Source organism: Chrysochloris asiatica, unplaced genomic scaffold (genome assembly GCF_000296735.1).
Source record: "Chrysochloris asiatica unplaced genomic scaffold, ChrAsi1.0 scaffold00117, whole genome shotgun sequence".
Classification (NCBI taxonomy): Eukaryota; Metazoa; Chordata; class Mammalia; order Afrosoricida; family Chrysochloridae; genus Chrysochloris; species Chrysochloris asiatica.
Window position 1 is genome coordinate 1878876 of NW_006408635.1, and position 27678 is coordinate 1906553.

The 27678-nt window shown below is 44.9% G+C and overlaps 1 protein-coding gene across 1 annotated transcript in view; it reads right to left on the reverse strand.

The window, feature by feature from the left end:
* Window positions 1-27678, reverse strand: part of CNKSR3 (CNKSR family member 3) — a 119360-nt gene that overhangs the window by 36939 nt on the left and 54743 nt on the right. Inside the window, exons 2-4 of the mRNA XM_006868445.1 lie at window positions 14326-14489; window positions 3957-4159; window positions 2334-2421 (exon numbers count right to left, since the gene is read on the reverse strand). Coding sequence (XP_006868507.1) covers window positions 2334-2421; window positions 3957-4159; window positions 14326-14489 — 455 coding nt within the window. The remainder of the gene's footprint in view (window positions 1-2333; window positions 2422-3956; window positions 4160-14325; window positions 14490-27678) is intronic.

Below are 27678 nucleotides of genomic sequence, written 5' to 3' on the forward strand. Positions count from 1 at the left end.
CATTGAGTCTTAGTCTTTAAAGGAGGTTTGCACTGAGGAAACCTGACCACTTGCCTTGATGTCTCCTGAGCAAGCAACTTGCTTTTCTTGTAGTAATCAGTCGGACTGCCTATATTGTTTTGTATTTTTCCTGTTGGTCTTTCTTTCAAGAAGTATCTTCTGTTCTTCTAGCTGCTCCAGGCTGCTCTGCTTGTCCTTTCAAAGGGCAGGGAGTTTTTATTTACTCTGTTGAGGTTCTCAAACGGTGACTGGCATGTGTTGGTGGTAGTGGTGTTGGTGCCACTGAGTCGATCCCAACTTAGAGCAGCCCCAGGTGACAGAGTAGATCTGCCCCATAGGGTTTCCTAGGCTGCAACCGTTATGGGAGCTAATAACTAGAGGCCTTTTCTCCTGTGATGTGGCTGGTGGATTCGAACAGCTGTCCTGGCTAATGTCAAGCACTTACTCAGTACACCACCAGGGCGTCTTGGACAGACAGATAATAAATGCTACACAAATAATGAAGCCCAAATGCCTACCAAGCCAATTATCCACCTGCACACGACAGACAAGGTAAATTCATCCTAGGAAATGAATCTCTGCCTTCAGGTTCCCACTGGTTCTTCCTCTCCCTTCAGTACGTACGGCAGGGAACACTCAATTCAGTCATGCTATCCAGTTCCCTTCGTAACAAAACCCAGACCCACCTGCCAGCAAAACGTTATACCATCTGCTCATCAGAATGCTGACTTCTTAGACATCCATTTAACAGATCACAAGCGAACTCACTCAAAAGCCAAAGCGAAAACAGACTATTGTGGAAACTGTTGTTGTTGTTAAGTGCCTTTGAGTCAGTTTCAACTCATAGCGACCCTGTATAGGGTTTCCAAGGAATGGCTGGTAGATTTGAACAGCTGACTTTGTGGTTTACTGCATCAGACTGTAAAGCCATTTGAACTGCAAGGTTGGCAGCCCAGCTGTTCCTCAGAAACCCTGTACAGGGTTGCCATGGGTCAGAACTAACTTGAAAGCACTTCACAGCAACAACCTGTGGTTAGCAGTCTGGTGCTTATCCTACAGCGCCACACCAGTTAAGTTACAGGTAGACTGAGGCAGAACTCCTTGGGTCCTCACTGAGATAACTGGGTCTGGCCAAAGAGCTGTGAGCGGAAATGCTAACCATCAGTTTCCAACTAGAACATTTGTCAGCACCAAGCTCGCTCTTTGCTATGGGGCCAGGCACAGAAGATAGGGGCTTCTCTGTCCATCCAGGTCCTGAAGGGAAACTGCAGCCAGTTTCCCAGCTGGCGCCAACATGATGAAGGGAAACACGCTGAAACCCGGGACTGTTAATCACCATCTGTCCCATCCTGACCAGCTGACTCATCAACCTGAGGTCAAAACGGTAAGATACACAGAGCAAAGCAAAACTAAAACACTCCAGATTTTAAATGAAAATTTTTTTAATTTAAATTGTTAAATAAAATTTAAAATTTTAAATTAAAAAATTTTTTTAATTAGTGCTTTACCATTGTTGATGCCCTGGTGTGGCACTGAAACTTAATGCGCTGGACTGCAAGGTCTGTTTGAACCACAGGTCAGCAGTTCAAGTTCACCAGCCACTCCTAGGAAACTATACAGAATTGCTGTGGGTCAGAAGCGACTCGACGGCACATAACAACAACAGCAACCATTATTGTGAACACGTAGGACTATTTTGTCAACTGGTTTAAAACAAAGGAACCCTGGTGACACAGTGAGTTAAACATGGGACAGCTCACCAGCGGTCAAACCCACCCATTCCTCCAGGGGAGAAAGACGAGGCTGTCTATTCCCATAAGGATTTACACTCTTGGACACCCCAAAGAAGAGTTCTCCTCTATCCCATGGGATCACGGTGAGTCGGAATCAACTGCACAGTAATGGGTTTAGTTTTGGTTTCGGGTTTTAAAACAAAAGTAGGTCCAGGAAATCTTTGATTCCAAGGCCACTTACCATTTTTTACTGAAACCATATGTACAGTGCCTCTGATTAAGAGTCTTCTATCTCTCCCTGGTGACACTGTCTGATACGCATTGAACTGCTAACCCCAGGGTTCAAACACACCAGCCCCTCCACTGGGGAAAGACGAGGCTTTCTAGTCTGTAAAGATTTGGTCTCAGAAAACCTATAGAGGGCCACTATGAGTAGGCATCGACTCGATGGCAGCACGTTTGGTTTTTGGGTTTGGTCTCTCGTTGATTCTCATGCCAATAAAAAAAGAGAATGGTAGACCCCCGTGTGTGGACCCTGTGAAGAAGAGGAAATGGGGAAAGTAAGAAAACAGATGTAGGAAGCAGCAAAGTTGCACTGACCTTCTGGACGGTACTAGTCAGATCCAAGCAAAGCTGGATGATTTTGTTCTTCGTGACAGAGAAATCAGTGATCCCGGTAAACGGAGCCCTGAGAAGAAACAAAAAATGCTCTTTAGAAGAGAAAGGAGTTCACTGGATCTATACTGTATGTGCTGAGGAGCTCTGGTAACGTAGTGGTTACGAATCGGGCTGTGAACCACAAGGTCAGCAGTTTGAAACTACCAGCTATTCCACAGGAGAAAGATGAGGCTTTCTGCTCTAGTAAAGATTTACAGCCTCGGAACCGACTCCCTGGCACTTAACAACAACAACATACTGTATGTGCTGGTGTGGCGCTGTGGGTTAATATGCCTGACTACCAAGTCAGTTTAACTGCAAGGTTGGTGGTTCAGGCTCACCAGTCACTCCTTGGAAACCCTCTGCAGGGTCACTATGGGTTGGAACCGACTCAATTGCACTTAACAACAACAATACTGTATGTGCAGCCAGAGTATTCCTTGGAGGCCAGGATGTTCAAACTTCATCTCTCATACTTCAGACATATCGTCAGGAGGGACAAGGCACTGGAGAAAGATACCATGTTTGGTAAGGTGGAGGGTCAGAGAAAAAGAGGAAGACCCCTAACGAGATGAATTGGTAAAGTGGCAGCATCAGCGGGCTCAAGCGTTGTAACGATTTTGAGGTTGGCCCAGGCCCAGGCAGTGTTTCATTCTGTTGTGCATCAGGTCTGTATGAGTCGGTACCGACTCCATGGCACCTAACAACAATACTGTATGTCGGTGAGCAGCGCAAACGCAACAAGCTAATCTAAATGACACATGGAGCAGGAATCAAAAGAGAAGACAGACACACAAGCAATACATAAAAACATACCCAAAAATGAGACAAGAGAATTTGCAGCTTGTCAGAAGTCAACCTACAACTCTCACGCCAACCAAATCCTCAATCGTTAATGTTTAACCTCAGTAACACGCCACCTTTCACACAGTTTCACTCCTCTAAGCTGAGGTCCATTTGTTACTGCCATTCATCTTTTAAGTAACTTCCCAATGCATTGCTGTCAAGTCAATTCTGACTCCTGTGACCCCATCCATGTGCCACAGTATAGAAATGAATTCCACCAGCTTTTCTTGGCTTAATGTTTTAAGAACAGCAGACCTAGTGGTGCCGTGGTTAAGTGCTTAGCTGCTAACCAAAAGGTCCACGGCTCAAATCCAACAGCTTGCTCTGTAGAAGACAGACATGGCATTCTGCCTCCAGAGAAAAGACAGCCTTAGAAAGCCTATGGGGCAGTTCTACTCTGTCCTAAACTGTCGCTCTGAGTCAGAACTGACTTGACAGCAGGAAGTGTGGGTTCTTTTGTGTGATATTTAAGGAGAGGTTCTCCAGGTCTTTCTTCCTTGCTGCCACTAAGTGGGTTCAAACCATCAACGACTAAGCTGGCAGGTGATGACTTGTGCCACCCACACACCATGGTAACTTCCAAAGGGGCCTAAAATCCCTTGGAAAGTTCTGGAGAAAAGGACATGGAAGGGACAATAGTCCTCTTCCTGGAACAAAGTGCAGCCTCGGTCATCTCATACTGGACTTTTATAGGGAAGGAAAGGCAGGCCCTCAACTCACCGGTCCAGCCAAGCCAGCAAGGCCTTAGCAGCCCCGATGAGCTCCACCACAGACGTCAGGAACTCATTGCACGGCCTGTGAGAGGTGCTCCCATCGTACGAGGGACTCTTCCGCCGACTACTTATGTAATTCTGTAAATTGAGGGAAGACGCTCGCAGCTTCAGAACCAAGTTCTTCATATTATCTGTCTCCAGGCCATAGTTCTGGGGGAAACAAAAACAGAGAAAATTCAAAACAACTTGCAGCATTCCCAAAGTCTCATAACTCAAAGACGGCTCTAAACGTAAATAACTCCTGCAGTGGCCATTGAACCCCACCTGAGTTGCCCCCGGTGCTAAGCTCCTCTGCCAACTTCTCTCCGTGATAGCCTTCCCCCAGAGCACCTTCTCACCAATCACACCATGGCCGGACCACTTCACCTCAGCACTGCTGACATTTACTGCCAGATAATTCTTTATTGTTGGAAAGTACAGTGGCTCCACAGGATAAGCACTGGACTACAAACCATAAGGTCTAGTGGTTCAAGCCTGACAGCCACTCTGCAGGCAAAAGATGAGGCTTTCTGCTCCCACAAAGATTTCAACCCTGCACAGGGTCACTGTAAGTCGGAACCAACTCCATGGCACTTAACAACTTTGTTGGGCAGGGGAGGCGCTGTACTGCACGTCTGTTATTGTCAAGTGCCACTGATCTGACTTTTGACTCATAACGACCCCAAAGGGTTTTCCAGGCATTGGTGGCACAGTGGGTTAAGCAGTGGGCTGCTAACTGCAGGGTCAGCAGTTAGAGTCCCCTCGTCACTCCAAGGGAGAAACATGAGCCCATCAAGATGTAGACTCCTGGAAAGCCTGGTCTACAGGGTCACTGTGCATGGAGCCCTGATGGGAAAGTACCAGGCTGCTAACTGAAAGATTGGTGGTTCAAATCCACCAGCAGCTCAGCAGTAAAAAGACCTGACAATCTCTTCCTGGAAAGATTGCTGTTGATGCAGTTAGCCGTTGTTGAGTTAGTCCAACCCATAGCGACCCCACACACAACAGAACCTAACAGTGCCCAGTCCTGCGGTACCCTCACAATCAACACTGTGCTTGAACCCACAGTTGTTGTCACTCCTACAAAGATTACAGTCTAGAGAATCTTAGGGGGCAGATTTACTGTCACACACGGGCACTATGAGTTAGAAATCAACTTTACAGCACCCAACAGCTCCAGTCATTTTACAAGCAGAACCCCCAGGTCTTTCTCCCACAGAGCCGTTGGATGGGCTCAAACCACCAACCTCTTGGGTAGGTGCTGAGCACTTAGTCTCTGCACCACCTGTACGCTGTAGGAATGTTTAGTAGTCTTCCTGACCTCTACCACAGTGAGGTGTTGTTAAGTGCTGTCGAGTCTGTTCCAACTCATAGCGACCCTGTACAGGGTTTCTGAGGAGTGGCTGGTGGGTTTGAACTGCCATTCTTGTGATTAGCTGTCTAGTTCTTATCCTACAGTGTCACTCCAGGACTCCCGAGGCAAAGAAACATTAAATTCCAAAGGTCCACAATGACTATGAGGTAAGGCCTCTACTCAAGGAACCCAGCGTCTAGAACGCAGGTGTCTGAGCAATGCCCTCTTCCACACCCCGCCCAGGAGAGGCAAATGGTCTAAACAGCAAGCAGGGTGGCCAAGAGACAAGCAACACAGTTGGCTCCTGAGCCTGGGTCTAGCACCAGTAGCATGTCAGGAAGCGTTCTAACAGCTGCGTGACAAAAATTCCATCCGGACCTATGCGTTGAGCCACCTTCCGCTGCCATCCCTGACCTCCCTCTTCTGACAGTTAAGTCTGGACCCATCTTCCTGCTGTTTCTCTCCTCACAGCCTCTCCTCCAACTTGCCCAGACCCAAACCTTTGAGTCGATTCCAAATCTCAGAGGCCTGATAGGGCAGAAGTGGAACTGCCCATTTCTATGAGTTGCTAAGAGTCAAAAGTCAGATCGGTGGCACCTGACAATAACAACATTCCCATGATGCTGTCTTTACAGAGGCAGACAAACTGCCACAGCTTTCTCCCACAGAGCAGCTGGTGGATTCCAACCACCAACCTTTCAGTGAGCGGTCAAGCACTTAAACCAATGTGCTACCAGGATGCCTTTCCAACTCAACTCCTCCACACTAAAAGCAAAACCAGACTCACTGCCATCGAGTTGATTTGGAAAATCATGCTTCAAAACCACAATCTACAAAGCACTAAGTTTGCAAAGAACTTTTTAAAAGTTTGCATGATTTATTTATTTATATCTTTTGCAAGATGAATAATGCAGTTAGCAACAAAAGGCGTTGACTTTATGAAAAACAATTGTCATTTCAAATAGATTTTATATACATTGTGACTTTACGTTAGTGTTAAGTGCCATAGAGTTGGTTCTGACTCATAGTGACCCTGTATAGAGTTTCCGAGGAGCAGCTGGTAGGTCTGAACTGCTGATCCTAAAGCGCCACTAATAAAATTTAAAGTAGTAATCGTAAAAGATCATATTAGAATGCTGAAACAAGTATAAAATATACTGAAGAAAAACCTTCCCAGGCCCAGTAACTGAACACTGTCTTTTGATTGAAAACTGTCAACATCATGATGTAAATGGATGCCCTGACTTAAGCCTGGTAGCACTGTAGGATCAGCACTGGGTGACTAACTGCAAGACCAGTGGTTCAAATCCACCAGCCGCTCTGAGAGAAAGGTAAAACGCTCTGTTCCCATAAACCCTATATAGGGTCTCTCTGAGTTGGAATCAACTGGCTAGCAGTGGGTTTGGTGTGATTTGGGTAGTAACAGTAGCTTTCTATCTAGATATTAGACTAATTATCTTCATCACTATCATATTCTGGAGACCTAAATATGATACTGTTCTTCAATAACATCCACAGCCATTCAGTCACTTTCAATTCACAGCGACCCTGTAGAAGGTTTCTGAGGCTGTAAATCTTTATGTGAGTAAAGCGCATCACCAGTCTCTCTCTGAATGGTTGGTGGGTTTGAACTACCGACCTTGTGGTCCAGTGCTTATCCTACAGTGTCACCACTGCTAAGAGACTAGAATATGACATTGTTCTTCAATAGAGAAGCCAAATTTCTTTTTAAAAGCTGGATTTCCATTATGGTCTTTTTAAACTCAAGAGAATCAAAGAATCATATGTCACTGAATAAAGACCCCACATGACACAGTCTGTGTCTAAGGGTGTGTTACTGGGATTAAAAGGAATGTCCCCTAAATTTAGTCCCTATACTTATATGCTGTCTATAAGCTAAAAGCAAGAAGGTCATGCTTCTATAGACAAAGTTTCAATAAATTACTTACACTTTTATTGCCACACAGAACACATTTACTTTCAAACTCAAAGATGATTAAATGCATTTTGTCTTTACAAGAAGTTTTCAACTTTCCTCTTCTACAAGCCTACCACTTTTAATGCTAAAATCAAGCTTCTTATTAACTGGTTCTTTTCATTTATCCACCCAGTTTCTCCTGATTCATTCTCCCAAAAAAAGTAAATCATGAGAGGAGAAACACACACAAATTTAACTACAATAGAGTGACATTTTCCAAAGAAGGAAGGAAGGAGAAAGGAAAGGAAAGAAAACTCCCTCCCTCCTCAACCTTATTCCACAGTAAGACGAGAACAAAACCCCGATTCTATTAGCTCAAAAGGACTTCTACGGTACAAACATCATCAGAAAAGCACTCTTGATTTAAATGCTCCACAGAGAAAGACAGAAAATAAGTTAACTTCTCATACTAAATTTGGTTATTTTCATGAGTCCTTTTTGTAAAACATGTCTCTTTCAAAAATTGCTTTACGACAAGGCATGGATAAGATACAAATGTCATAACTTCTAAATATATTAAGAGGGTTCCTTCCATTAGAAACTAGACATCAGGTGTCATTTGCCAGTCTGGCTAGAGAAAACATACTCTAGATGATCTAGGAGAAAATGGAAGCAATTTCTCCGTCTTCCAGTGTGTTAAAAAATCTTAACATTTTAGCTCAGGACAAATCAGACACAGCAGCTCTGGTCTCCTTCCTGGTTCCAACTAGCTGTGGTTGTGACTTAACCCAAGTGACTAATGGGTGTCAGAGAAATAATCAAAACCATGCTATTGATCAATCATGTTACAGCCAAAGAAACAGACTGCACAGTGTCTCTAAAGGGATTTAATAAAGCAAAAGAAACTCAATAATGCTAACAAAGTTTTCTGCTTCTTGATAATCTTTCCTCATAGGAAAAAAGGTATCGTTTTTTAATGACTGGCTAGGAAAAGTGATGAACAAGCCCAGGGGTGTTTGAGTGTGCACTAGAACTCTGGTAAGGTTTACCCATTTACAAGGATTTCACAGACCTACACACTGTGGGAGCATCCCTGAACGCATGTACAAGAGGGCTTCGCAAAGCTCATAGAAAAATGGAATTAAAAGACAATGGAATTTTCCCAGGATCTTTTTGAAGTCCCCCTCATATTGATTTCAGCTTTTGTTTTTGTTTTTCTTTTCCAACCTACTTCGACGTTTAACACACAACCAACCTTCCCTGCCTGGGTCATCAGGAAACCAGGCCCCACGGCTCCACTGATTAGGCAAAGAAGGCAGGTTTACCACCGTGCTGTGTTGGTCTTGATCACTGTCTCCAGATCAGTGCTTTCCAACAGAACTTTCTGTAATGAAGAAATGTTTTCTCTCTCTCTCTGCGATGTCCAATATGGTTGTTAGGTGCCATCGAGTCAGTACTGACCCATAGCGACCTTACACACAACAGGAACAAAACACTGCCTGATCCTTGGCCAACCTCACTACTGTTGCCACGATCCATCAATGCTGCCACTTGGACAATCCATCTCGTTGGGGGTCTTCCTCTTTTTCTCTGACCCTCCACCTTGCCAAACATGATATCCTTCTCCAGTGACTGGTCCCTCCTGACAATATGTCAGAAGTATGAGAGACGAAGTTTGGCCATCTTGGCCTTCAAGGAGCACTCTGACTGTACTTCTTCCAAAATGGATCTATTGGTTCTTTTGGCAGCCCAAGGCACTTTCAATATTCTCCCCTCCAACACTATAACTGAAAGGCACCAATTCTTCTACGGTCTTCCTTATTCACTGTCTAGCTTTCGCATGCATATGAGGTTATTGAAAATATCATGGCTTGGGTTAGGCGTACCTTAGTCCTCAAACTGACATCTTTGCTCTTCAACCCTTTAACAAGGTCTTATGCAGCAGATTTGCCTAATGCAATATGTCCTTTGATTTCCTGACTGCTGCTTCTGTGAGTGTTGATAAGTTGGTCCAAAAAGAGTGAAGTCCTTGATAACTTTAATCTTTTCTCTGTCGATAAGAATGTTGTTTATTGGTCCAGTGGTGAGGATTTTTGTTTTCTTTACATTGACATGTAATCCATACCGAAGGCTGTACTCTTTGATCTTCATCAGTAAATGTTTTAAGTCCTCTTCACTTTCAGCAAGCAAGGTTGTATCATCTGCATATCGCAAGTTGTTAATGAGTCTTCCTCCAATCCTGATGCCACGTTTTTCTTCATATAACCCAGCTTCTCGGATTATTTGCTCAGCATACAGGTCCAATATGGTAGCCATTAGCTAATGTAACTGCTAAGCACTTGAAATGCAGCTAGCGTAACCAAGGAACTGAGCCTCATTTCATTTTAATTGGCTCAAGTATAAATAACCACATGTAGCTACTAGCTCTCTCACTAGAAACAGCTGCTCTTAGTGTCTGTCCTGGTTATCTTTTGCCCAGATAGAGGACAAACACTTGGGCTCAGGTTCTGAATTCAATCCTGGTGCTTGATCCTAGTTCTGCCTCATAATAAAAGTCCTGACCATTCCGTGGAGTCGCCGTGTGGTGCCAACAGTTAGCATGCTCAGCTCCTAACCAAAAAGTTGGAGGTTCAAGTCTACCAAGAAAGATCTGGTGAGCTGCTTCCCACAATACAAGCCACTGAAACCCAATAGAGCACAGTTCTTCTCTGGTAAACATGAGGTTCCCATGAGTTATAATTGACTCAGCAGCAACTGGTTTGCTGTTTGGGAAACCACTTCAAAATGTTTACAAAAGGTCAACGTTTACAAAAGGTGGTTCCTTTCCGTGTTCTCTTACCATGACTAGCTATTTTAAGCTCCATCTGCTCCCCAGGCTGAAGTTCAATGTTGTAATTGTTAAGTGCTGTCAAGTCAGTTATAATTCCAAGGAGCAGCTGGTGAGTTTGAACCACTGACCTTGTGGTTCAAACTGACCTTGTAGTCCAGTGCTTTATCACACAGTGCCACACCAGGACTCCAAAGTCTTAATGTTGTTGTTGTCAGGTGCCATCGAGTTGGAACTGACTCATAGTGACCCCATGCACAGCAGAACGAAACAATGTCCAATCCTGGGCCAACCTCACTACCGCTGCCACACTTGAGTCCATCAATGATGCCACCTGGCCAATCCATCTCGTTAGGCGTCTTCCTCTTTTTCTCTGACCCTCCACCTTACCCAGCATGACATCCTTCTCCAGCGACTGTTTCCTCCTGACAATATGTCCAAAGTAGGAGAGACGAAGCCTTAGCCATCCTGGCCTCCATGGAGCACTCTGGCTGCACTTCTTCCAAAACAGATCTATTGGTTCTTTTGGCAGTCCATGGCACTTTCAGTATTCTCCTCCAACACCACAACTCAAAGGCATCAATTCTTCTACGATCTTAATAGCTGCTCTTAACAGGAGTCCTGGTGTGGCTCTGTGGGATAATGCACCGCAAAGTTGGTTTGAACTCAAGGTCGGTGGTTCAGATTCACCAATCGCTGCATGGAAATCCTATACAGGGTTATTATGAGTCGTAACCAACTTGACGGCACTTAGCAACAACATTAAAATCAGCACTGGACTTCGAACCACAAGGTCACAATTCAAACCCACCAGCTGCTCCTTGGAAACCCTATACAGAGTTGCTATGAGTCAGAAATGACTCTCGACGGCACTCAACACAACAGTCCCCACTGTCTATGCCTGTCTCTTAGCTCCAAACCTTTCCAGTGGTTCTATTTGTTTTCCCTTCTCCCTGCTTTATTACTAATTCCATTCATTTCCTGTCTGTCCTGAAACTAACATCCACCAACCTAAGTTACATAAATGTCCTATAAAGCCTCCTTTATAATCCCAGAGGCAGATACACACGAACTGGCTAATTGTTCCAAACTAGAATTTATCATCAATTTGTAAACCCAAAGATCTGTATGGTGCAAATGGATAAAACAGACGGTATCATTCAAATACGTATCATAACAAGAATATTTCCAAAAGGAGATTAGGTAAAGACAAAAGGAATTTTAGTTAAACTCTCCAAAAGAGCCCTCTGGAACCCCAAAAGGGCATTTTATTGGTGCGCCTGACAAAGAACCTTCTGGTGAATGCATCCTCTGACACTCCCCTGCACAAAGCATGTGCTGAGGGAGTCTGAGGTCAAAACTGCGTCTACAAAGGAAATTAGAAGGAAATTGTAGGAGATAAAGCACAGCTTTAGGCCCTGGCATCTGTCCAGCTGTGTTCATTTTAGTCTGATATTTTAGGAAGTGGGATGGGGGGAAGCATGGAGAAGGGCAGAGGTATCTGTGGGATCCATCAGTCCAAGTACACACGGTGCTTCCGCCAGCCCTTTTACCTCCCCAGTCCTCCTGTGGATTCCAAAGTACTTTCCCTGCCCTCCCAGGATGGCTGCAAAGTGAAAGAAACAGTAAAAATTGGCAGAATGTCTAGCCGAAAAGATGGGAAAGCAATGATCCCCAGGAAGTCGAATAAACGTACATTCAGAAATGGTTTGTTGTATGAAACCCTTCAAGTCGTAATAACAAACAGGATGCTCAGCCATCTCAGCAGTGCAACTTCCACGCACCGCCTCTTCTGAGGTGGAGTGAGCGTGATGGTTGAAGAACGCAGACACCACCACATCCCGAGTCGCTGAGGGGGTTGTGTGCAGAAGTGCCAAGATTAGAATTCCAAATCCCAAGCCTCCCCGGGCAACGCTCAGACCACTTGGCCACAGCGTCTCCCTTGTGGCGGCTCATTTATCAACTGCAAATAATTTTCCCATTACTTTCCTAAACAAGCTCCGTGCATCTCGGAGCAGAAGACAAAGCTCTGTCCATTTTAAGAAGAAGAATACACACAATGCAGCAAGTGTTATATCATCAGAGGAGCACAGGCTAGTCATGGCCAAGTTCTTGGTAACACATTCTCTCCTAGCATCCTCAGTGATGTCATTGTGTATGCCCCTGGCTCAGGCTCCTCAGATTACTAACCCAGCACGAATGCTGAAGGATTTGTCCCAATCCTGACACTTCAGTCAACTCCATCTTTGCAACCCATCCTATGTCAGCCAGTTTGTAAATAAAATACCCTGTTAGGTGTCAACCCACACCGGTGTAATGCAAGGACCAGAACATAGCAGGATCTACTGTGTTTATGTTAAAGCCAAGACTCAGTATCTGTAAGATGTAACTAACTCTAACTAACTCACATTTTATCCAGCTAGCTATGAAAATGGAACCCTGGTGATGCCATAGGATAAGCACTGGACTGCAAACCACAAGGTCAGCAGTTCAAACCCACCAGCTGTTCCTCAGAAATCCTACACAGGGTCATTATGAACGGGAATCTACTCAACGGCACTACCAACAACATCAGCTATGAAAAATAGGTTATTTTGAGCCCGAACATCAGTGAATTACATCTCACAATATCTGTTAAACTCAAATGCCTTATATAGTAAAAACAGACAGGAAAATCAGAATCCATTTGTCATTTGGATTTAGAAATGACATTTTCAGTTAAGACTCTCTTCCATCTCTTTATTCTTTGTAAAAGGTAAGAATTTAAGACTAATGCAGTCTTTTTCTATAAAAGTCTTCCTTCGTCTATAAAAAGCAAGGTGGTAAACAATTTAGGCTTTGAGGAACCACATGGTCTTATCTGAAACTGCTCCACTCTGCCATTGTAGCACAACCAAAGCAGCTGCTGTCAAATGGATTCCAACCCATGGCAACCCTTGTGTCTGTGAACAGAACTGTGTCCCTCTGGGTTTTCAATGGCTGTGGGCTCTTGAAAGTAGATCATTACGCCTTTCTTCCAAGGTGTCTGTGGACTAGAGGGATTTAAACTCTCAACCTTTCCATTGATGGTTCAAGTGCTTAACTGTTTGCACCACTTAGGGCTCTTAACCATAAATAACACCTAAATGAATGGACACGGTTGTGGTCCAGTAACACTTGATTTCCACAAATAGACAATGGGTCAGATTTGATCCATGGGGCATAGCTTACCAGCCCTTAATTGAGAAAATTAGTTCTTTCCTTCCAGGGCTTCAAACTAGTTTGAACTGGTTCAGTCATGGTCAATGAAGTGAAACTGGACAAACCTGAATTTTTTACATTCGTGTAAGGCGGACTAACAACCAGAATGTGAAAAATTACAGATCAAAGGCCTGGAATGAGAGACTTGGAAAGTGATGGCGAGCACTTTCAGGTGCCTGATGTGGGAGTTAGATTATGACCAGTGTTGTAGACAGCAACAGACAGTCAAAGTGGAGGGTCTAGCACCATCTCTGTTTCCAACTGTGCTCTGTAGGCTCACACTGCCCTTATTTTCTAAGAGGGAGATTCCATTTCTAGCAGGGCATTCCCAAGCCAGTTATCATCCTGATAGCCTCCCATTTTACAAATTTGGGTTCTTTCAGCTTTTGCTGCATGGGCCATGACACAACTGAGAAGAACCTGTTGAAAGCCCTGTTCTCTTTCCTTACTGTATATTATCTCCAGCTCAGACTTCACTAACATGGATCATTAAGGAAATGGGGACATGCTACGATTGGAGGAGAATACTGAAAGTGCCATGGCTGCCAAAAGAACCAACAGATCTGTGCTGGAAGAAGTGCAGCCAGAGTGCTCCTTGGAGGCCAAGATGGCCAAACTTCGTCTCTCATACATCAGACATATTGTCAGCAGGGACCAGTCGCTGAAGAATGACATCATGTTTGGTAAGGTGGAGGGTCAGAGAAAAAGAGGAAGACCCCCAAGGAGGTGGATTAGCCAAGTGGCAGCACTGATGGACTCAAGGGTGGCAACAGTAATGAGGTTGGCCCAGGATCGGGCAGTGTTTCATTCTGCTGTGCATAAGGTCTCTATGAGTCGGTACCGACTAGATGGCATCTAACAACAACAACAAAGTTGCAAACAGTGAGGATCTCAGGAGAGGCTCTGAGCTGGAATGGGCTCCACGGCAGTGGGCTTGGGTTGAGGTCAGGTTTTTTCAAGCCCACCAACAGAGTACCGATCACGTCTCTTGAACTAACCAGCGCACAGAGGAGGTCAACAGCTTCCAGCACGAGCTCCTGGTGCCCGATGCGTGTGACACCCAGCTCCTCGAGATCCTGGTGGGAAATCTGCAGCAGCTGCTCCCCATCAATCTTCTCCCGCTCGAACTTGTTGACGTACTGCTGCAAGCAGTCATCCAGCCCTACCAAAGGGAAGAGAGAAACATGATTGACATCCAGCCCTACCAAAGGGAAGAGAGAAACATGATTGACATCTAGCCCTACCAAAGGGAGAGAGAAACATGACTGACATCCAGCCCTACCAAAGGGAAGAGAGAAACATGATTGACATCCAGCCCTACCAAAGGGAAGAGAGAAACATGACTGACATCCAGCCCTACCAAAGGGAAGAGAGAAACATGACTGACACTTGGTTCTGTTGCTCAAAAACTTACCTATCTTTTTAATTGTTGCTGAAACTACACACAGTGAAAGTATACACCAACTCAAAACTTTCTGCAGGTACAGTTTATTGACACCGATTAGACTCTACATTGTACTGCTACTCCCACCCTCCTGTTCCGACTTGTTCCTCCCCTATAGACACACACTCCCTTCCTCTTGAGCTTCCTATCTAACCTTTTGAGTGGCTGCTAACAATTTGTTCCCTTATATTAAATGTTTTTAAAAGCTCATTTGTCATGATTGGCATTATTAAGCTAGATACTACTTTCTGGTTTATAAAGGGGCTTCAAGGGGCTATTCTGATTCATGCCTGGAGGATTTAAGATGATCTGTCACAAGTTCGTCCAGTCTCACTAGCTCCAGAAACTCTGGATTCCATGAGATTTGAAGTTCTGTTCCACATTTTTACCCCTTTTGATCAAGACTCTTCTATAGAATCTTTGATAATGGTAGCCTGGCACCATTTCTGGTCTCCTGGCAAAGAAGTCAGTTGTTCGTAAAGGTAATCATATGCACATTCAAAAAAAAAAAAAAAAGCCCACATTTATCTCAGTCTGAGCAGTATCAATTATTGCCATGATTTAACTATTGATATGATATACATTTCCACCTAATGGATTCCTTTTAAAGGACAGCTTCATACAAATTTTCAATGCACAACTCAAAATTCTCAAATGAATGTGTAACAGTTTTATGATAGTTATCTTCCATTCCCTACAAACTAATGTAATAAAGAATAAATCCCTGCAAATATGAAATGCTAGTACAATACAGATATTTGACATATATTGTTTGTTTCTTTAAAAATGAAAAAAAAAAAAAACCTTCCTTTGGGACATTATGCCTCTTCCAGATGATTCCCATGGGTCTGGCAATGAAGATGGCATTCTAAACACCAGCCACTTATAGGTTCAGGGATAGTCATGTGATTCAAGCAGGACCAATCAAAATCTTCCCTGGCATTTGATATACAGACAAGGAAAACAAGAGGCCCTTCCTTCCTTTTCTATAAGGAGAAAACCTTGGGGATACTGGCAGCCATTTTTCTGATCACTTGTTTGAAAATAAACCCAACAGACATTTAGAAGCAGAGTATCTATGAGAGACAGAAAGCCTCAATATTATCCTATATACCCCTGAGTTAACTCGACTTAAAGATACTTCTTAAATACCCTTAAACCCTTAAGGAGCTCACGTAGCATAGTGGCTACGAATTGGGCTGCAAACTGCAAGGCCAGCAGTTCGAAACTACCAGCTGTTCCATGGGAGAAAGACAAGGTGTTCTGTTCCCGTAAAGATTTATAGCCTCAGAAACCCTGTACAGGGTCACTATGAGTCGGAACCGACTCCAAGGCACACAGCCACGAGCCAGCCACCCTTAGACCCTTAGAAATTTTTGCTTCAGCTGAAATAATTTTCTTTTCAGCTTCAGCATGATTGTGTTATGTTTCTGTCCCTTGATAAAGTTTTGATGAATAAAGAATCCAAGGAAAATGGACTGAGTTAACTCATAAGAAAAACTGGGGGTCAAATACTACTGTGAACAGTGCTGTATTTTAAAGGTTTTTATACGAATCGGGCTGCGAACCTTAAGGTCAGCGGTTCGAAACTACCAGCTGCTCCGCGGGAGAAAGATGAGGCTTTCTACTCCCGTAAAGATTTACACCCTCGGAAACCCTATACAGGGTCGCTATGGGTCGGAACCGACTCGATGGCACATAACAACAACAACAACAATTTTAATTACATAATGATGAAAACAGGTACGCCAACTAGACCTCGGGAACATTTACTTCTATACAGAAACTTCTAGTCAAGTTCTTTCAGTGGCTTTACTAGAATAAAGTATGGCTATGAGTCAGTTGATCTACTCAAGAATAATTATAAACACTTCCAGATTTTTAAAAGAATAGGTGTAAACAGATGTATTCTCGATGCACAGGGCAGAAACTCCATTTACCTAGGATAAGACAGAGTGAGAGGAAGGTATGTTTCACCTCCTCTTCACACACTCACTCACACACTCACTCTCACACACACACACACACACACACACACTTCATTGAACTTTCACAAAACCTGTGTCTTGCGGGTATTTCTCTGGACTAGAAAAAGGAGACACACAGGTCCAGCATTTCGTTTCAACACTACAATCCATAGGTTTCAAGGCCTGGCGACCAGCTTCTGTTTCGATGACATCCAAGAAAATACTGTGGAGCAGCTCCACTCTGAAACACACAGAGCTCCACTCTGAAACACACAGAGACTGACCAGACAGCAACTAACATCAACAACAAGGACACCTAGCTATCTCTGCCCCCAAACTCCCACCATCTGCCTCCTGACGAGATACAGGAAGACAGATAATGAAAGACAATTTTATAGTTACTCTTCAGGGTTACCATGTATAGGAAGAGAAGGTAAGACAAAATAAATTTTATGGTTACCATCTGGACCCAACCCATCTTCCTGAGGTGACATCTGTGTAGTAGAGGGGCTCAGTCACACAGAATATCAAAGCTAGCACAGTGATATAAAACCAGCTCCACCCACTTCGTTGGCCCCAAACCACAAGAGGCCTCCATGGCATGAGTCCAGCAGACAGTGGACATGATGCTGTCAGCAGGGCTTAGACAGACATCCAGAGGTGCTGCGGAGGGGCCATGTCTCAGCATGTCATCTGCAGAGGGACAGTGTCTGTATGACCAAGAGTAAGGAGAGCTTCCCGAGAACTCCCATTCACACTTTAGAGGTGAAGAGCCCACGGCTGGTGGAGGTCCTCTAACCTGCCCCAGTCGCGTTAACTGTTAAGCTATCAAAGAAGGGCCTTCAATTTCATTCTGTCCAGTCTGACAGAGATGAGCTCAAATTCAATCAAGGTCTCTTCCTCACAACTCTTATTCTTTTGAATCTACCTGGCAAACATGGAACTGTAAAAATGTCTTTCTGACATATTTCTAAATAACAGTGAGATCTCATCTCAGTTACAATACAATCACAAAATCTTAGAGGTAATCATTGTTGGGGGCCAGAGATTTTGACTGACGGCATTCTCATGAGACAGTGTAGAAGCACCCCCACACACTTTTCAAGACTGTCATTTTGGGAGACGCATAATGCCACATTTTCGTCCTATGGAGCAGCTAGTAGGCTCGAACCACTAACAATGTATCCTGCACCCCCAAGGTCATCGAGTCCATTTCAACACACAGCAGCCCAACAGAGCAGAGTAGAAATCACACAAGTTTTCCAAGGCTGTAAATCTTTGGGAAGCCTCTTTTTCCCACAGAGCAGCTGTTGGGCTCGAACTGCTGACGCTGTGGTTCGAATTCCAGTGTTTATCCGCTGGAGCCACCATGTTCCCAGGGCTCCATTGTTGTTGTTAAGTACCATTGAGTCGGTTCATCTCACAGTGATCCTGTACTGGATTTCTGAGAAGCAGCTACTGAATTTGAACCACTGACCTTGTGTTTCAAACTGACTTTATGGTTGAGTGCCTATCCTACAGCACCACACCCACCAGGAATCCAGAATCCAGGGCTCATTTAGGAAGTCCTGGTGTGGTGCTGTGGGCTAATGCATCAGACTGCAAAGTTGTTTGAACTGCAAGGTTGGTAGTTCAAGCTCACTAGAAGCTTCTTGGCAACCCTATACAGGGTCGCTATGGGTCGAAATCAACTCAGTGGCACTTAACAACAACAACAACAGGCCAACTAAACTCACTGCAATTCTGACTCATAGGGACCATATACAGCAGGGGTGGGGAAACTTTTGTCTGTCAAAATTTATCACATCATTCAAGAGCCATAAAAAAATATCAACTTAAAAATTAACCTGCTCTACCCAAAATGGTGTGGCACTGTGGGTTAATGAGCCAGACTGCAAAGTCATTTTGAACTGCAAGGTTAGCAGTTCAAGCTTACCAGCTGCTCCTCAGAAACCATATACAGGGTCAGTATGGGTCGGAATCAACTCGACGGCACTTAACAACAACAATGTGGTGGCTGCAGGATCAGCACTGGACTAGGAGCTACAAGGTCAGCAGTTCAAACCTACTAACCTGTTGCTTGGAAACCCTATAAAGGGTCGCTATGAGTCAGAACTGACTCCACAGCACTCAGCTGGAACTGCAGTTGCCTTGGCAGAACCCGGCTTCCCTGGCCCCTGCTACGTAGGGTTTCTGAGACTGTAAATCTCTACGGGACCAAACAGCCTCATCTGTCTCCTCTGGAGTAGCTAGTGAGTTTGAACCACTGATCTTGCAGTTAGTAGGCCAATGCTTCATTCACTGCACCACCAGGGCAGTGAAATACTTGAAAAGTACGTTAAAAAAAAAAAAAAAAATCACTGACGTGCTGAGCCAATTCCCACTCATGGCAACCCCAAGTGTGTCAGGAAAGACCCGTGTTCCACAGGGTTTTGGTTTTTCAGTGCCTACTGTTCTGAAGGAGATTTGCAGGTCTTTCTTCTGAGACCCTCTGGGTAGACTCCAGTCTCCAACCTTTTAGTTCATTGCCAAGAGCAGTGATTAACCACACACCACTAAAAGTACTCGGCTACTAAAGACCAATATCAGTGAGATTCCGATTTATGTGCCACGCATGCTCAATGCTCAAAATATAAGCATAAAACTGTGAGGCTCGGTACTACCTTTCATGTACAGAATAAATCAATCAATTAAAACCAACGTGAAGAAACCATGTTTTATGGATGCTCCTGAAAACGTCATCCCTGGATGATAAAGGAGAAATAAACATGAAGCCAGATGACTCTTTCATTGAAGAAGTAAGATTTTAGAAATCGCTTTAGACCAGACAGGGAATATTTTTGGACACAGAGAAGCAAGCTGATGTGGGAGATGTCCTTAATGAGAGCTATGGCTACAGCCCAGGGTACAAACAATGAAAGGTTGAGAAGTGAAGTGTACAGAAGAACACTCCCCTAAGAAACGGACCAGAATCTCCTTGAAGATGCTGGCGGAATATAAACGAGCCAACCTCTAACAATCAAGTTCCCTGAAAGGACGGAGAGGGTTAAGTCAAAGCTCCATGTTGCTACCAATCTAAAAAAAGCATCAGCAGTCACTTAAATGGAGTCCTGGCGTGACACTGTGGGCTAATGCACTGGACTATACAAAGCCGGTCTGAACCGCAAGGTGGGTGGTTCAAGCTCACCAGCTGCTCCTAGGAAACCCTATACAGGGTGGGTCACCATGAGTCGAACCCGACTAGACAGCAACAACAGTCACTTAAATGGAGCAGGGGTTGCACAGTGGTAGAACTCTTCCCCTTCACGAGGGAGAGGAAGGTTCAATTCCCGGCCAATGCACCTCATGTGCAGTCACCACGTCAGTGGAGTCTTGTGTGTGACTGTGAGGCTAAATAAATTTCAGTAGAGCTTCCAGACTATGAGTAAGAAGAAAGGCCTGGAAATCTGCTTATGAAAATCAGCTAGTGACAAACCCACAGAAAACAAGTGTCAGACCCTGGTGTCATCATGGGGGTGGCATGAGACCAGCAGTTTTTAGTTCTGTTGTGCATTTGTTGTTGTTGTTGTTGTTGTTAAGTGCATCGATGGGGGCCTTCAAAATGGGGCTGACTAGACTAGGCAGCCTCTACCAACTACAATGGAAGCATAAGGACTTTTCTTTCCTGCAAGGTATACATATACTGAATGTGCTAGGTTTTAAATAGCATGGCCTCCAGAGTTTTACTATTCAAATACATTCTGACCTATTGTTCAGCTATCCTATTGTTTAGAACACAATTAAACATTTATAAACAGTTAAATTAAAGTATTATGCAATCTCACAGAGGAGGACAAGATCTCCACTTTCAAGTAAACTGGTCAAAAAAGTTGTTAAATGGTCAGTACACCACACTCTTGAGCTTCTTTTCCAAACATACGCAACACCGTTCTAGTCGTCTGGCTAACTGCCTCTTTTCTGGAAAGAAAGTCTAGCAGGGCTGGCAGAAACACATCATTAAGTTGAATTCATTTCACAAATGAAAAGCAGTTCAATGTGGAGTTGTTTCCTTCAATCCTGGGAAGAAGCAAGGCAAGAAGGCCCAGAGTCCACCCCTCTCACTACATCTGCCTGAATAACCTTAAACTTGTACACACAAACACACACATACACACAAACACTTTCTTTAATGTTCTAGCTCCAGATATAAAGACTGACAGGGTGTGGTTAAGCCATTTCTGGAACCAGAATGTTGTGGTGGTTGCTCTGGGTTGTTAGAAGAGAACTGCCCTATAAGGTTTACAAGGCTACGTGTGTCTCTCCAGGAGCAGCTGAGGGGTTCGAACCACCAACCTCTCAGTTACCAGATGAGCATTAAACTGTTGCACTACAAAGGTGCCTTGAAGTTAGACTATTGTTGTTACATGCTGTCAAGTCAGTTGTGATTCATAAGAACTCTGTCTAGGATTTCCGAGGAGTGGCTGGTGAGCTTGAACCACCAACCTTGCAGTTCAAACAGACGTCGTGGTCGAATGTTTACCTTACAGCGCCACACTAGGACTCCTGGGTCTAATTCCCAGCTGCACTTCTTACTAGGTGGGTAAACAAGCCCTTCATCTGCCTCATTTGTAAAATGAGAATACTGATGCAGCCAACTCTAAGAGCAGTGATGAATGAGAACTTAGTACAGTCAGCCCCTGAGCAGCACAGGTTTGAACTCTGCAGGTCCACTTACACACAATTTTGTTTCCTGAGTTCAAGTGTGGAGGATATCCACCTAAACACCATGTGGTTAATCATCTCCAGTAATGCTCTTCCTCACCCTTCCACACCTCCGGCTGGAGAGACGACAGCTCACCTTCTATAGCGGTTTCTGTAATGATGTTGTTGTTGTTAAGTGTCGTTGAGTTGATTCCTACCCGTAGTGACCCTGTATAGGGTTTCCGAGAAGCAGCTGGTAAGTTTGAACCACTGAACTTGTAGTTCAAATGGCTTTGCAGTCTGGCGCATTAACCCACAGTGCCATCCCAGGACTCGGCAGCCTAGACAAACCCTGTAGGGCCATTCTTCCCTGTCACACGGGGTCCCTATGAAGAGGAATCAACTTGATGACACCCAGCAAAAACAACAGCAACATTTGCTTCTTATCCTCTAAAACGAGATCACTAACTAGACCTCACGAAGCAAGCTGGTTCTGTCCTTACTGAAGTGGGAAGTAGTCCTCACCTGGGCCTCTCTCTGTCCTGGTGTATGGTATAGGACCCAGCCAATCAGGGTCAGCTCAGCAAAGTGGGGCCCAGAAACATGCCTACAGCATTGCCCAACAAATCCTGGCGCAGCGCTGTAGGACACACACTGCACTGCTAATCAAAAGGTCAGCAGTTCAAACCCACCAGCCACTCTCCTTGGAAACCCTATACTGGGTTGCTAGAGCCAGAACCAACTTGATAGCACTGAACAGCAACAATAACCTGGACACGAGGGAGGGATCCTGGTGTGACGCTGGAGGGTAAGCACTGAACTGCTAATCAGCAAGGTCAGCGGTTCAAACCCACCAGTCATTCCTTGAAAAATCTATGTTGGAACCGTCCGGTTGGTTCTGACTCACAGTACTGACTCATAGTTCCGAGGCTGTAAATCTTTACAGGAGCAGAAAGCCTCATGTTTCTCCCACAGAGCGACAGGAAGATTCAAACTGCTGTCTGTGTGGTTAGCAGCCCAACTCGTAACCCATTACGCTACGAGGGCTCCTTTGAAAAGTCTACACAGGGTCACTCTGAGTCTGAAGCAACTGAATGGTACCTCACAACAACACTTTGAACAGCCTTCTTAAGGAATGTTTCGATTTTGAAATCGGCTTAGTGAGTATTTGTGGACTCCCATACTGCTCAGCACTTTTAAGGCCCAGGGACACAGCATTGTTTCTGAGAATCAAGTGCAGATACACACATTCAACTAAATTCAACAAAGTAATGGAGACGCTTCCACTCGTCAAGTCAAATACTGGGGTCAGTGCAGGGAGACGAAAACCCTCGGAGTGGGTCAGTCCCAGATAATCTGTGACAGCAGAGAGAAAGCAATGCTAGGGGAGATAAGTTTATACCTAACTACACAACACTTTTCAGCAGCTCTGGTAGCATAGTGGTTACGAATTGGGCTGTGAACCTCAAGGTCAGCAGTTCGAAACTACCAGCTGTTCCGCGGGAGAAAGATGAGGCTCTCTGTTCCTGTAAAGATTTAGAGCCTCAGAAACCCTGTACAGGGTCGCTATGAGTCAGAATTGACTCGACAACACTTCACAACAACAACACAACACTTTTTAAACATGAGACTAACATCAGTTCTGACAGCACTGATCTGATATTTGATGTCATAGTTGTTACCAGCTATCATGTTGGATCTGGCCCACAGCAATCTTACATAGAACAGAAACACAGCCTGATCTGTGTCAGTATGACGTGGTTTGCATGGTGTGGATCACAGCAGTCCGATCCCATCACACATGGGGGGTCGCCCAAGTCAAGGGTCGATTCCATAGCAACTAGTAACAACAGCAATCTCTACTTGATCCTTGTTGTTGTTGTTGTTGTTGTTGTTGTTAGGTGCCATCGAGTCGGTACTAACGCATAGCTACCTTATGCCCAACAGAACAAAACACTGCCCGATCCTGGGCCAACCTCACAATCGTAGTTACATTTGAACCCATAGCTGCTACAACTGTGCCAATCCATCTCCTTGGGGGTCTTCCTCTTTTTCTCTGACCCTCCATTTTACCAAACATGATAGCCTTCTCCAGGGATTGAGCCCTCCTGATAATAGGTCCAAAGTATGTGAGACAAAGTCTGGCCGTCCTGGCTTCCAGGGAGCATTCTTCAGGCTGCACTTCTTCCAACAAAGATTGGTTTGTTCCTGTGGCAGTCCAGGGTACTTTGAATATTCTCCTCCAACACACCATAACTCAAATGCATCAATTTATTTAGTCTTTCTTATTCACTGTCCAGCTTTCACATGCATATGAGGTTATTGAAAATACTACGGCTTGGGTCAGGCTCACCTTAGTCCTCAAGCTGACATCTTTGTTCTTCAACACGTTAAAGAGGTCTTGTGCAGCAGATCGGCCTCAGGCAGCACGTCATCCGATTTCTTTACTGCTGCTTCCATGCGTGTTGACTGCAGGACCCCCATAACAATCCTCTGCTGCTCTTGTTGGTAGGTTCCCTTTAGTATTTTCTAACCGTCATCCTCTCGAGAGCGAACCACCAGGTCTTTCTTCCACAGAGTTGCTGGTGGGTTCCAGCTGCTAACTTCCCCATCTCCCTGAACAATCCCCTCAGGCTCCTTGGTGCCCATCCCTTGCCCACAGCCCTGACTTCACAGCTGCTGCTGTGTTCTATGTAAGCAAGCCAGGTACCTGTCCTTACTCCAGACACTCCCTAGGTAATCTTCATCTGTGGATTAGCAGGCTTCTTTCAGAGTCCACACCTACATACACTGCTTCCATCAGTCAGGCAAGGAGCTCTGGTAGCGTAGTGGTTACGAATCGGGCTGTGAACCTTAAGGTCAGCGGTTCGAAACTACCAGCTGCTCCGCGGGAGAAAGATGAGGCTTTCTACTCTCGTAAAGATTTACACCCTCGGAAATCCTGTACAGGGTCGCTATGGGTCAGAACTGACTCAATGGCACTTAACAACAACAACAACATCAGTCAGGCACTTGGGCTTCTCATTAAATCTGACAAAGGTACAATGGCTCCAAATAGTACCTGAAAAGACCTCTCAGGTTCTTCCTGGGCTAGGAGTCTGAGTTTCTGCATCAGGCTAGAGCTACAGTACACTAGCCTTCCTTACACAGTAGAAGACAAATACGGAAATAAACAGTCCAGAAACTTAAAACCCAAACATCCCTGGAGCTAAAAGTAATGAGCAAATGAATGAACATGGCCTTGAGACACACTGCATAAGTAAGGCTTTTCTGAACAAATCACCTGAGAAGCAGGACCGTATGAAGAAGAACACAGCCATCAGGAATGAAGGAAAAGCCCTAACAACTTGCACTATGTAGATGCTACAACCTTGTATGCTCCTTGGAAGCCAGGATGGTCAGACTTCGTCTCTCGTACTTCAGACATGTTATCAGAAGGGACCAATCCCTGGAGAAGGACAGCATGCTTGGTAAAGTGGAGGGTTGGAGAAAAAGAGGAAGACCCCCAACGACATGGATTGGTATAGTAGCAGCAGCAATGGGCTCAAACATAGCAACAATTGTGATGTTGGCACAGGATCGGGCACTGTTCCCTTCTGTTGTGCATAAGGTTGCTATGCATCAATGTCAACTTGATGGTACCTAACAACAAAACAACAGAGAATGAGGACCCAGGAACCCCAATTAAGAATCAACAAGGCTCTCTCACTGCATTTATGGAATGGAGCAATGGGTTATGAGGAAGGACACACTGCTGGCTCTTTTGTAGGGCACCTAGCTAAAGGGACAATGATTAGATGTTTGCACACTCCATCATGTGGGAGGGACTGCTCTGCACATCATGACAAGATCGCAAATCCACGGTTACAAGTCCACAGCTTACCTCCCTTACAAGTAGCAACCACAGGGCAACAAATGGTAAGTATTTTGTTTCTACTGCAAACTCAACCAACTTTCTAATAACCATGTCTTCTAAGACCTACGTCGCTCTGAAGACACTGGAAGACGTAACCAAGACACAACCATACTTTGAGCTTTCCCGACATATGTAAAAGATGCAAACATAAGCAAAACCTGGAGGCAGCAAGCACCTCCATTTGTTGTTGTTGTTGTTGTTTTGAGCTTTCCCGACATATGTAAAAGATGCAAACATAAGCAAAACCTGGAGGCAGCAAGCACCTCCATGCCACAATCATTTAAGGAAGCCGAAACAGACTGAGTGTCTCAGTTCCAGGACTCGAGTTACCCAGAACACAGCAGGCAGATGGCAGCCCTGTGAGTGGTCCCTGAACTGGGCAGTCAGGCATCCATCCTAGCTGAAGGTTATAAACCAAGAGAGTCTGGTTCCCACCCTGGCCTGCGTCCTGAAGACTGGACATGTTCACCCTGTGTGAAAGGGACCAATCCTCTCCCAGTCATGAGGCAGGGAGGAGCCCCAGGTGAGGGCAGGGGAACACAGAAGTCAGTACTGCTGGGAAACATGTAAGTAAGTATTCTAAGTCATAAGCAAATGGACATGCAAATCAGAATCAAATACATGATAGTCTAAAAACATGGTCTGAATTCAGGAGGTAAGGGCAACCCAGCCCAATCAGATTTATGTTTCGGGGGAGTGCTGTGTGTATACATTTATATTGTTGTTGTTGCTTTATGTTTTGGAGGGGATGCTGTGTGTATACATTGTTGTTGTTGTTGGCTACCCTGGAGCTAGCCCCAAGCATAACTGAACAAGCTGCTGCCTGGCCCTATACCCGCTTGCCTATGACTGGTTACAGATTAGACCGTTGTGATCCACAGGGTATTCACTTGCTGGTTTTGGAAATAGATTGCCAAGACTTTCTTCCTAGTCCATCTTACTCTAAAAACTCCACTGAAATCTGTTTACATTATAGCAACACTTAAGCCTATACAGACAGATCAAGCCTGGATCTCTGGCATAAAAGGTGAGAATTCTTCCACTAAGCCATTGCCTACACACACACACACACACACACACACACAAACACACACACTAACAAATTGTTATTTTGTGCCATCGAGTCAGTTGCGACCCTGTATAGGGTTTCTGAGGAGCAGGTGGTGGGTTTGAACTGCCGAATTTGCAGTTAAAACTGACCTTACGATCCAGCACATTATCCTGCAACACCACACCAGGATTCCACACATATCATTGTTGCTGTTGTTGTTAAGTTCCGTCGAGTCAGTTCTGACCCATAGTGACCCTGTATAGGGTTTCCAAGGAGACACTAGTGAGCTTGAACTGCCAACCTTGCAGTTCAAACGGCTTTGCAGTCTGTCACATTAACCCACAGAGCCACACCAGGATTCCACACCCACCACAGTCGATATGAAATAAGAAAAGGCAAGATGGGTTTTCAGATTCTGAAAACAGAAACAAAACTGTGGAAAAGAACACAAAGCCTTCCATAAAAGTCTGATAAAAGAAATGTGTTCTTTCCAAGGTTGTGTTTTGTAATTCAGAGCCAGTTTGGCAATCCTTCCACCAAAGTGGGGGGAGGGCAGGGAGATGCACCATGTAAAACAGAGGAAAAAAGAATGTGCAAATTCACCAAGTTGTAATTTTTCCCTCTCCAGTGGTTTCCTTGGCCAAAACTATAAATTAGATTTGGTCTCAAACCAAATATTGCCTACTACTATTGTCCCTGGTATGCTTTAGCTAAACAGATCAGAACCGTCTAGTCTCCAGCCTCCACCATAACCCCCACATATGCGCACACACACACACACACACACAGAGCTAGTCTACAGTACTGGGGAGAGGACAGTCATCTCAACACGTGAGGCAGCCCCAGCAGCCAGTTACAAACCTGGACTTCCAGCATGGCAGCTGCTTCAAAAGCAGCACAGTGCCGGGGGGACCTCTTCTTCCATCACCACCACTCCACCCGGCCCACTGGGATCTCCATGACAACTGCTGTCTGGGCAACCCTCTAAAGAGTCCTGGAAGCTCAGTGAATTACATGCTGGGCTGCTCAGCCAAAGGTCGGCAGTTCAAACACACCAGCTACTCCTAGGAAGAAAGCTTTACAGCCTCAGAAATGCTGTGGGCAGCTCTCCTCAGTCCTACTGGGTCGCCGAGTCAGAAACAACACAACAGCAGTGGGTGTGGTGAGGTCTACCAGCACCACTAACACCATTCCAGAGTGTCTAGTCCCAACAGCCAAGCTGTGCTGGAAGCCAAATCCCTGCATCAGGGTCGACAGAGCACCTGCCTCGCAATGAGCCCAGGAGACGCAGTC